We start from the raw sequence: 12445 nt of genomic DNA on the forward strand, positions 1-12445 counted from the left end.
ACAGGCCCATTATTTCCTTTTGGAAAAGCAAATCCAAAATTATTTCTCTAAGCAAACATAACTCATAAGTTCCCTTTCTTATAGCATACACCTTCAGGTCCTAGACCCCTCTTTTACTCTTTTTGGTGATTAGTTTTACATGTGTGTATTCTTTCACATGTGTACTCATTCATTTGTAGTTGTAAGAAGTGCTGACAGGAAAAATTTTTGAAATGTAGAAAAAATCTGAACTCTTTCAGTAGTTTTGGTAAAAGAGAATTAAATCAGAATATTTTCATACTGATAAAAAATGGTCAGCTTTTTACCCTTTTCTTCCTTGAAACTGAATAATGACTGAGATAATTTTAAACAATTTTTAATACTAATTAATTTACCTTAATGAAATGTTTGGGCATGAAGTTATTTGTACATCTATGAAAGGCGGAGTTTGTAAACTCTGACAGGTGTGCATGTGGTCTCTTGCACACATGCATATTTCTAGGGTGCAGTTAAGCTTTAGGTTACAGCTCCTAAATGATCTTTTAGTGAATTAACAAGGTATCATCGGATAATTTCATGGGTATCAAAATATTTGGACATAACATTTTACAATATTTCAGCTTGGTTGCCTTCACTTTAACAAAATGGGAAAGCTAGAAATTTCTCAAAAAGTGAATGGAGGTCCAAATAGCTACATAAGTAAATGGATCCCAGGAGCAGCCGGTGCTGCATTATTCTGCAATGATGCCACACAGTTAAGTCTCTGCCTGTAGCCTGTTTGGCATGAGAAAAATATCTACTAGTTAAAAGCCCCCTTCCCCATCCCCAATAGAGCAGAAACGTCCTAAATCTCAAAGGAGGGTGACCGAAGGAGGTGCATCTGAGGTGGTGGTGAGCCTGTTCCAGGTGGCTGGGGGGAGGAGGAGGGAGGGCTGGCTCCCAGCTGCGCGGGGGCTGCAGGAATTTGGGGTGAGGAGGTTAATGACCCAGCATCGCTGCAGCCGCTCCTCCATTATACCTCTGCTGAACCCCGGCCGGGGAGCCTCTTTCTTAAAAACAGCTCCCCCCTACTCCAAAACCCCAACCTAACCCCAACCCCAGCCCAGCACCTTTTGTATGAACTGAGCTAGTTAAGCCATGGGGTCTTTGGTTCTGGTTCATTCAAGAGGTTTGCTTTTTGTTGGAAAGAAAAAAGAAAGAAAAAGTTGTTTTGATGTGAATATTAAGTGAAATTCGTTCTCTCTGTAATTACCCCTGAAGTTCACGACACCCCAGTTGCAATAAATTAGGCTTCTTGGTTGTTGAGTGCAGCCAATATTTCCGTGGTTATGTACAGGCAGCATGTTGTTAAAGTTTCTCAAGATATTCTTCAAGCAGCTTATCAAGGAGACTTGCTTTCCTGAAGATTTTAATCAAAAAATTGTTCAGTGCTACCTCAGACTTATAACTTGATACAAAACTGTGATATTTCAATATTTTTCATAAAGATGTGTTTTAAGAGGCTTCAGTAATGGACATAATGTTTTATTTTTAATTTAATACTAGTTTATATTAATGGTTCACTCTTTATTTTGACAGGATTATTTTACAGATGAAAACAGAGTACTTAAAAAGGACCCTCAACAGGATTACCATCTGGAATATGCCATGGAAAACAGCACACATACAGTATTGGCTTTTAGCAGAGAACTACACACTTGTGATACAAATGACAAAAGCATAACGGTAAGAGGCTCTGCCTGTGTGTAGAATGATGAACTAATTAATACAAACCAAATGTATACATGGTTATGAAGCTTGTTATTAAAATCTTGTCCTAGTAAAAAGATGGAACTATAGAAATTCACTTTCCAAAACATTTGTTTGGTCAACTTAAATTAACCGTGAAAAATACTTGAGCTAGTTTTATTAAGCTCTTATATTTTAATTTCAGCTTTCTTTGCCCTTCTACTTTTACGCATTATGTTCTCTAATTTCTAACATATCAAGTGAACACAGGATTGAAACAGGTATCTCTGGACCATCAGGTCCCATACTCCACAGTTACAATCATTCAAGAGATGCCAACTTGAGAAACACTTTTTAGATCTTATACTAACTTGTAACTGATCTTAAAGACAGACTTTTAAAAAATTTTGGACTGTATGTATTTATAGTATATTTTTTTTGTTTTATTTCTTTATTCAAAATGAGGAAGTTGAAGAGTTTTATGATAAAACTCTTTCCATGGCAAAATACTTTTCATGACAAATTCTCCTATTGCCCTAGGGACTGCTGTGCTGTTTCCTAAGCATAATTTTAAATTATATGAACTTGATGACTTTTGTATTGGAAATGACAGGTTAGAGCGATTTGCAAGGCATTCTGTGCTTTGGCTTGTTTACTGCTCATTTTGGAAGGATTGCTGTACGTCAACACTATTTTCATTATCCGTGTTTTCACAATATATGCAATAATAACAACATGAAGAGCTGAAAGATGCAGGAAGCAAATCCACAGCTGTATAAACTGACAGATTTCCAGGCAGTCAATGGACCTATGGTTTTTGCACCTGCTCCAAATTGTCTCAGTGTAATTTAACTTTCTGGGGCCCTGCAGGATTTATTAGAGTATTTTGTCTCAAGGGTGATTATTGCAATCTGAGAATGATTTACAGAGAATTGATCTGCGCTGTGACTGTAGACTGATTTTATGGATGTAAATTTGTACTGTAATTGAATGTCTATCTTGCCTAGTATGTAAAGACAGTAATTCACAGAAGATATCCACATCTTTACAGAGTAGAACCTGGGAACTGTTTTGGGAGGAAATCTTCTGATTGCTGGCCAAATGAATGGTATCTCTAGAGAAAATTGTTTGATATGTTTAGTTGGTTACCTTTTTATGAATCTGTTCTTCTATTTGCAGATGCAATTTAAATTTGTGACATTAATGAAGGAATCTGTCAGAGACAGATTAAAATTATGCAGATCTGCAATGAACTCTATGAGTATAAAACATTATTAATTTTGAAGGCAAAACTGAATCAGTAGATGACTGCTCCTCCCTCTGGTACACATTGTCATTGTTCAGATACAGCAAGACCTACATCATACAGATCTTAGGAATTATGTGAACTATATGAGGAAGATCTTGTTCCCATTCCTTACGGGTTCTTTGGTTATTTTGTTTTTTCAGGAGAGCACAGTGAGGGTAATATGGGCCTACCACCACAAAGACATGGGAGAAGCAGGTCAAAATTACCATGGGGCTAACCGTGGTACAAAGAGTCTGCGTTTACTGAACCCTGAGAAAGAGGAAGTCTTATCTGCCTCTTTGCCATACTTTGACTTGACAAACAAAGACGTAAGTTACTCTGGGTTTTGGGTTTATGTGGAGATGGGATAAGGTGGCAGTGAAAGATTTGGGCTTACACTACAGGGTAATGAGACTTCTATAATATTGTGTTCTTGCCCTTTTTATTAAGACAGGTGCCTGTACCAGACAAGGATACAACATATTGGTGCCAAATGTTTAAGATTCCCGTACAACATGAAAAACATCATGTGACAAAGGTGAGTGATTGTGACTCAGATAACCATTACTCAAATAAATTCTTGCATTTTCAAAATTAGTTTCACTACTTACTGGAGTGAAAACAAGATCTTGTGTCTGTCTTCACAAATATGGGTCAAATGATTCTGGTGTGCACTGATGATCATCATGGACAGTGACAGAGCCCCTTTTTTCTCTTTCTCTTTCTCTTTCTCTTTCTCTTTCTCTTTCTCTTTCTCTTTCTCTTTCTCTTTCTCTTTCTCTTTCTCTTTCTCTTTCTCTTTCTCTCTTTCTCTCTCTCTCTTTCTCTCTCTCTCTCTTTCTCTTTCTCTTTCTCCCTTTCCCTTTCCCTTTCCCTTTCCCTTTCCCTTTCCCTTTCTTTCTCTTCTCTTTCTCTTTTCCTCTTCCTCTTCCCCTTCCCCTTCCCTTTTTGCTTTCCCTTTCCCTTTCCCTTTCCCTTTCTCTTTCCATTTGTCTTTCTCTTCTCTCTTTCTCTCTTTCTCTCTTTCTCTCTCTCTTTCTCTTTTTCTCTCCTCTCTCTTTCTCTTAGGAAAACAAGGTTGAAAATTATTTCTGTCCATAAACATTTTTGGGAAATACTAAATAAAATTGTCTAAAGACACATTCCATCAAGTTTCTACTTTTATACAGGAACTTAATTAATTTCTTTTAACAGAGAATAATTTTATATTAAAAAATAATTAAAAGGGTAAGTTTGTTAAAATAAAGGACCAAGTTCTTATTTGATTCAAATCATGTCTCTTGCGATGACCACAGTGGAGTTACTCCATGTTACATCATGTGAGTATAGACTCCATTATCTTCATCTGTGTAAAAGCCAAATATTATGAAAGAAGAGATGGATGTTGTAGTTTACATCTACACAAGGTTCAGCAGGATCCAAGGCGATTTCAAAACCCACATGCATAAACATGCTTTCCTCTAAAACATTTTCTAACTTTCAGTTTGGAACTGAACGATTAAGAGTGCTGATGGAAAGATGGTTCTCGCATTCCTTCCCAGAAGGAATATAGCAAAGACCTCTGAAAAGAACAACATTTTATCATTCTAGACTGCTCAAAATAGCACTGTGGGATAGATTTGGCCCTTGTTCTTATCTTTCTTTGAACCCATTAATGCTTTTAAGTGCACAATTCTATTCCATTATTTGGACTATTGTCAGTTATATTTCTCCAATGCATTCAGTAAGACTGAAATTTTAAATTAACTCAGAGAACTTAACATATGATCTTCAGTGCATCTGAGAAACACATTCCATTATTTTGAAATATTGTGGGTTTCTGTACTTTATCAAAATGAAGAATTGCAAGGTCCACATTTCTGCCTTCAGATACTTGGTCTTTAATCCCATTTGAAATTTGCAACAGCTGCTTTCACAGATCTCTATGAAAAGCAGAATTTGCTAGTAATATATGTCAGGATTCCCAGCTTTCTGCCTTCAAGAGAGAAGGCTTCAAAATGGTAGTGTCAGGATCATGCTTTCCATGTTAAGTTTGATGGAAGTTATAGATGCATGCTGGTCTGCTCAAAAGTTTCCAGGAACTATTTATTGTTTATATTTTCTGAATTTATTATTTAAATGTTTTGCCTGACTGCACGTATGGTTACTGTTCTTTAAAAAAAATTGTGGTTGGTGTAAGCTAAAACATGATTTTAGCTCAGAAGTACATTGACTAATTTTTCAGAATAGTTTCTTATTATTTGCTTTTATGATGATACATAAATAATATTATAATTTTAGAAATCACTTTATGAAACCAGCAATTTATTTGTGTTTTATAAAGGTAAATATTAGAGTAGAATCCTCAGAGATTTTCCACCTTCAGAAAAGCAAAAAAATTTCATCTTGCCACTTAAAAAATGTTTTGAGAGAGAAAAATAATTATAGAAAGAGAGAAGAATTATGTAAGAACAGTCCCTTAGCATTTACTTTCAGGGGCACAACTTACACATTCATGTGTGACTTTTGTAGGTGACACATAAGGTTGTTGTGGAATAGTATCTTTGCAGTCTTGCAAACTAAACATTCCCAAAAGCCTACTGATACACACAGGATAGGGCTTATGGCTACTTAAGAGGATATTAGCTATGCAAACAAAGATTGAATTTCACAAAGGAGAGGATAGACGAATTGTTTGTCCTGATCAAACAGACTGTAGATGTTGGTTCTGGATTCCTTCTGTAGCAGCATTTTCACACAAACTTACACATCTCATTTTTACAGACAGAAAAAAAAGTTTTAAAACAGTACAAATTCATCTCTGGTATAATTCCGTCTACTCAAGTAATGTACCTGTGAGCTGAATTTGGCCATTTCTCTCCTCCTGTATGATTTTGTCAAGCACTGAAGTGCAGTTCAGCTCTTGATGGATAATGTGTGCCATCACCACCACAGAAGTGTGTGCTTAGCTGTGTGTATGCGTAAATCTGCCAGTGATCTGGAGTCTCTGGTAGGTGCAACAGCCACAATATTTTTTTCGTACTGTTCAGCTGTTCTTTGTCATTCCTTTCTTCTTGAAAACTGCTCTGAGCCTTTCATAATAATGTATGTTCTAAAATGTCACAAAGAATCACAGAATCAGAATGGTCGGGATTGGAAGGGACCTTTGGATATCATCTAGTCCAACCCACCTGCTAAAGCAGGTTCACCCAGAGCAGATCACACAGGAATGTGTCCAGGTGGATTTTGAATGTCTCCAGAGAGGGAGACTCCACAACCTCTCTGGGCAGCCTGTTCCAGCGCTCTGTCACCCTCAAAGTAAAGATGTTCCTCCAAAAAATTTCAGTTTTATAAGGAAAGCACAATATTTTAATGAAGAAAACTGTCTGAGAAAAAAAATCAGACTTATCATTAAAGGTAGAGGCCAAAAGTTTTAATCATCTCTGGTTAACAAATGCCAGATTCTGAATACAGATTCTAAATTTAAATAGGATTTTTTAACTTCCATTGACCATGCATTATTTCAAAGAGTAACTATAAGCTCTCAGGCAGAAAAAAAATATTTTGTGAATACAGTCTAGGGTGCAACAGCTGGACAAGTAGTAATACTTGCTCCTAGGGTGCATCTACAATAGTGTTTGGATGAGAAGCACAGTTCTAAAGTGAAACTTCAAGGTTTTCTTGCTTATGTTGGTGTGGCTACTGCCATGGAGCAGCTGTGGGACTCGAGAACTGAATCCCTTTTGGTGAAACTCAACAGGAGGGTGCAGGCCGGGGGCACAGCCAAAGTCCCTGGGTGGAAGTGGGCTGTTGGTCCATGAGACGAGACCGGCACCTGAACTAATAAAACATTTGTGATGAATAGTGAGGATGTCCAGAACACACCCTTTTCCTCTTTTGTGCTTTCGCAAAACTGAATGACCCTCTGGGCAATGCAAAGCTTTATTTTTCAGATGTCCCACTATGCTGCCTTTGCCTTATGGGTAGCTCAGGCACAGTCCTCCTCCTGATTCTTTGCATAAGTAAGCTTTTAATTTGAAGTGAATCAAAGGACTTGTTTGGGTAGCAACTGCAAGAGCTGGGTTCTTCTGTTAGCACAAGATAAAGAAATAACTAGCATAAGAAATCTCAAAATCAGTCAAAGCTAAATTATGTAAGAACTTAGGTATTTTCTTTCTCTTTACATAATATTCATGCTACTTTCCAAGAACCTCAGGTAAAGAAAAATGGTATATTTTCATTGACTGTTCTTGCTCAAGCTGCACTACATGATATGTAAATTCTGCAAGAGGTAAGATTGTAATCTTGTGTTCATTTCATAGGCAGAATAAGGCCATGAATAAGTAATCCCTTCTTATGCTGCATTTACCAATGGAGAACAGAGCTTCACTGCTATAACAGGGCACATAGTGAGTGTTAGGACTTGCCTGTTTAATCTTCCTTTGTTTCATATCTCTTGCAGCTTCTTCCCTAGGGAAGAGATTTTGTCTTCCTTCTTGTCCGTACAGTGCCTTCTGTTACAAGATCTCTGATGCCTCTGGGAAGCCCTGGAGACGTAACTCATAAGAATATTATGCCTGCTAAGAAATAAAATGATATCTCAATATCTGGGCACAATAGTGATAAGGGTTATCCAAATTACAACTAATACCAGGCACCAAGCTGGTTTTGTGACTCTGGTGGAATTCATCACTCCTCAGCTTCAAGCAGCCTACCTGGCTGAGCAGTTGCTGCTTGAAAATTTGTTAAACTTCTATTGGTTTTCCTCCCGTTTGTTTTTTGTTAGCAGAACCAATTATCAGGGTAATAGATCTGTTTTGAAAATAGCAATATGCAGAACAGATGAAAGGGATTGCTTGGAGGTAATAGAAGGCAACTGTCTTTCTTCAAGTCAGCTGTTTGCAGGATTGCCGCAGTGGTCCTGGAGCGGTGGACCCCGGCTGCACATTGCCGCTTGTCTGCAAAATCCTCCTGCAGCTACATGTGCACTAGCTTGTTTTGCTGCTTTGAGCTGCAGGCTGTGGTATGTGCCTCAGGCTTACTACCCTACAGGGAATTTTACTTTTCTCACATATGGAAGTTAGCTGGGAGCTTTCTCAGAAGTAGCTTTCTTAGAAAAAAAAGCATTCCACTTATTAGCTCAGACTTTCCGGAGATGGGTTTAAGGTTATTTCTTGCTAGGATTTTTGCAGTGCTCTGTAAATATCATTATTTTGACTGGTTCTGAATGTGCGTCTTGCTCACATCCCTAAAGAAACTTCTCTGGTTTCAGTAACTGCACCTGGGGAAGGACCTCTGCTCTGGCAAGACCTCTCAGAGGGAGGGAGGGACCCTCTGGTAGAACAGACACACAGGCATGTCCATGCACTGACCTCTGCATGAAAAGGTTTCTGTCTCCCTGCTGAAGTGGTGCTGGGGGCAGCCCCTCAGCTGTGGGGAGCCCTTACAGGCAAAGCCGCAGCCACAGCGGGGATGGGAGTGAGGGCTCACAGAACCCGGGGTGCTTACTTACGGGAGCACCCACTGAAAAGGGGAGTCTGTGCAGCACTCTCCCTTTTGTAAATAGCCTGTTTTAACAGTTTTTTATTGATCTTTCAGTTTAACAAACAAACAAAACAAAACAAAACAACAACAAAACAAAAAACCCCAAACAAACAAAAAGCCCACACTCATTAAAAAAACAACAAAAAAACCCCAAACAAACAAAAAACCCAAAACAAACACCAAAACTTATTCAGTGGAAGCACACTGGTACTTCTGAGATCCTTTAATTCTTGTACCATTGATATTTCTGATTTTCGTGATTTTCAGTGTGCATGGATATGTGTGTGCTCACTTGTCATTCTCTAATTTGACAGTTTGTAAGACCATTTGTTTGTGACTGTTTTTTTCTACCAATTTGCTGAATTTATTTTTCGCTTAGTGTGAGTTGGCATCATGCAGATGTTTACCAGTGGCACAACAGTGAAAATTTGTTTCCCGTTCATGATAAATACTTCCCTGTATTTCAGTAAATACAGCTTTTGCTGTATTTTCAAAGCTTGTTTTTACTGCTCTTTCTACTCATGGTTCTACGGATACAACATTTTTATTATGGTCTTCAGCTTAGCTTTCAATACTCCATGTCATCTGTTCCTTTAATTTCATTGTATTTCTTATTAATACAACTGCATCTGCTGAAGATTCATTATTTTGGCTTCACATTAACCACAGGTCTCCCATGTGCTCCACTGTTTTTTTCTGCCGCAATTAGAAAACTTTAAAATACAGTATTTCTTCTACTGTCTCTAGATTTTCTGTGAATTCCCTATGCCTGTGGTCTCCCACTACATCTGACAAATTGCTTAATGCTGTGTGTAAACTTCTGAAAACTTACAGTATTTACTGGTGAATGAATGATATGTATAATTCTATATGCAAGATGAGCCACAATCTATTTGCATGAAGCTTTTCAGCTTCAGTGTATAACATGTCTCTGCTAGTTTCAACACCATAATTCTTCCCTCTTTATTTTCTTAATTTCTTTCTTCCTCAGGGAAGGTAGTTTCTCTGGGCTTCAGTAGTAATAAACCCATAGACAAAAACATGTCAGATGCTGAATTTCACTATTAAGAGCAGGAAAATCAGTTTATGTAAAATAACACATACAATTGAGTAGTAAGGTCATTTAGCTGTATCTATGTATCTTTAAGAATTACTCATTTTGCTATAGTTCCAAACTTTCTGAGGTTTTTTTTGAAGCGAGCATAGTCAGAGAAATACTGACAGCAGACTGCAATGTGTCTGTGCTCAAGAGCGTAAAATACTTTGGGTTCTGTAAGAGAACTTTTGTAATGGGATGCCCAGTTTTAGAGAGCATTTGGCATTGGAAAAGAGGGTAGTAGGTTGCATTTTGTAAGCTCTTAAACTTTTGGATGCCTGTAGGGAGCACGCCTTGCATGTTCATTACTTGAACCTGTTTATGAGAATGAAGTGAGAAGGTTCAGTGCACTGAAATGGGGAAGAAGCCCCATGCTGGGGATTAGACTATGGGTTCAAAATTCAGTATCTCTTAAGTACACCTCATGCATACTAAATTAAACTCAGGCAACATGTTAAAGATGGTAAATTTCCAACCATGAAGATAGTCTTTCTCTCATCTAACTTGACCTATCCACAGGTCGGAGGTACGGTTCAGGCTCTCTTTCTCTCTTTTGACTCAAGAGAGAACCCAGATAACCAGCCTGTACTAGATATGTAGCTCTCAGATGGATGAATCAGGGGACACATGTCCTGCCAAAATGGTCAGGCGACAGAAGAGATTGTGATAGGAGCAAAAATTGCAAAATAAGACTTTTTATTTAAAATTTACCTTTGGGAAAAAAATAGATTTTTGTCAATCATAACCCTTTGTAATTTTTGGCAGTGAACTTAAGATGTGACTTGTGAAAACAGGCCAAGCATGTCACCAGAAAAACTTAATTATTTAACATTAACTGAGAAGCATTACATTGGACATATTTTTATATAAGCACCAAAGTTTTCCATTCTTGATCTCCTTAGAAAAGGGAGCCTCTTTTCAGTCAAAGAAAGGCCTGTATTAGAGCACACCAGCAGCTGCCAGTTAATCTTCATGTTCAGTTTGAGAGCAATCCCTGATAAGGAAGTAAAAACTCCAAAAAAACTTGTTGCTAAGGGTAACTCTGTTTTTTGACAGTGGAATGCTTTAGTAATACCAAAGACCCCAGTGTGAAAATACAAAGGGACTCCAGTTTAAGAGACTGATTGATTGAAAGCCAGAAGGGCAGCCTGTAGTCTTCAGTACCTAAATGAGGGCACTGATTTTTAACTTGAGTGATACCAGACAGTAACTGCTTGTTGTTCTCTGGCTTGAACTTTTACGTTTTGCTAAATGTGATAACTAGCAAATTGCATCATGCAGCCTGACACAAACAAATGTTCTGTATTTTCCTGTATGTTCCCCTGCAAAGCAATTTCAGCCTCGGTAAGTTAGATTGGCAACGAAACACTCATCTTGTGCTGCAGAGATTGCAAGCTATCTGCCCTTTGATCTGCAGGGCTGTCTCTTCAGTGCAAGCCTAAATTGGCCCATTAGGCTTTGCAGCGTTAAAGAATAATCTAAGTGGGAATTAAAAGTTTCCCAAGCATCTGTCTCAGGAAATAACAGAAATACTGTCTTCTCCCATATTATGCTAAATTATTTCATATATAAAATAATTTCATATGTTATTTCATTCTGTGATCAAAGATGAAACTACAAATAACCGCAGATTTTACTGTCACACCAAACTTTATATTTCTCAGTGGAACATATTTTGAGGTAGTATTCTTTCATTTCCCAGGTATATCTTTACAATAAGAATACTTAAACTATGCAGCTGTTGCTGCATTAGTTATTCCATACTTGGTATGCAAAAATAATCCACTTCATTTCTGTCATCAGTAAACTTGAATATCTGGTTAATTTAACCCAGTTTCTTTGATATTTATTTATTTATTTATTTATTTATAATTCAAACAACATCCATCCATTACGGCAATGTATTGACTGTGCCAACATGTGGTTGGAAAATATGCATTTTAAGTGATTTTCTGGTTAAATGAAAGTCAGAATTAGTATAGTTACATAGAAGTGTTAGATGAAAGGAGCTTTAACTTAAAAGATGACCAACGACGAGCATGGAGGAGGGCACAATTTTTGTGAAGTTCTCTGAGTTTCACCTTCTGAGGTCTTTGTAGGGTGATCTTCAGCTGAGGATTGCTATTTATTGACCCCACTTTATGCTGTGCCGTGTCTTCATTTCTTCTTCCTCATCCTTGGCTTTGTGTATGACTTTAGAGTAAACCTGTGATTATGTTATGCACCGAAAAAAATAAGAAAATTGTGTCTAGGAATTGTCTGCAGTTAACTGGTCCACACTTCTTATCATAGCAAGCAATAAAATATTTTAGAGCTGAATTGGGCCTTAAATGAGCAATTACAAACAGTCTTTTGTGCAAATGCCTGAACAGCAGGTTCATAGCTATTAAAATCCAGCCTGATGGGACTCGCACAGTATGAAGTGAGTGCCTAGATGGATCACAGAGCAGATCTACCTCAATCCCACTGACTTCTTAGCATTGCTTCTTAAGATCAACTTTCTAATTCAGACAAGTCTCATACTAACGTCTTAAACAAATTTTGTATAGGGCCACATTTAATTACCCCAATGTCATTTATATTGACAAGAAATTTCATTTCCAATCTAACTGTTTAAAGTGTTTCCCTTCAGTTCCCTCTTCTCACTCCGCAACCCCCGGGATAAGTTTTCTGAGGTTAACGTTACAATATCCTCTCAATTTCTGTTTCCGTTTGCAATGTACAGTAATTACAGCTATGTCCAGAGCATAGATTCATTGACTCCCAGGGGTGAAATAGAAATAAAGAACATTAATAGCTCAAAGTCTTTTCTTGTCTGTGTTCCCTTTTGG

At 37.6% G+C, this 12445-nt stretch overlaps 1 protein-coding gene across 1 annotated transcript in view; it reads left to right on the plus strand.

The window, feature by feature from the left end:
* Positions 1–12445, plus strand: part of MOXD1 (monooxygenase DBH like 1) — a 51152-nt gene that overhangs the window by 9971 nt on the left and 28736 nt on the right. The window contains exons 2-4 of the mRNA XM_082048444.1: positions 1558–1704; positions 3157–3324; positions 3450–3533. Of these exons, the coding sequence (XP_081904570.1) occupies positions 1558–1704; positions 3157–3324; positions 3450–3533 (399 nt within the window). The remainder of the gene's footprint in view (positions 1–1557; positions 1705–3156; positions 3325–3449; positions 3534–12445) is intronic.

This window comes from Streptopelia decaocto (genome assembly GCF_964273445.1).
Source record: "Streptopelia decaocto genome assembly, chromosome: 3".
NCBI lineage: Eukaryota > Metazoa > Chordata > Aves > Columbiformes > Columbidae > Streptopelia > Streptopelia decaocto.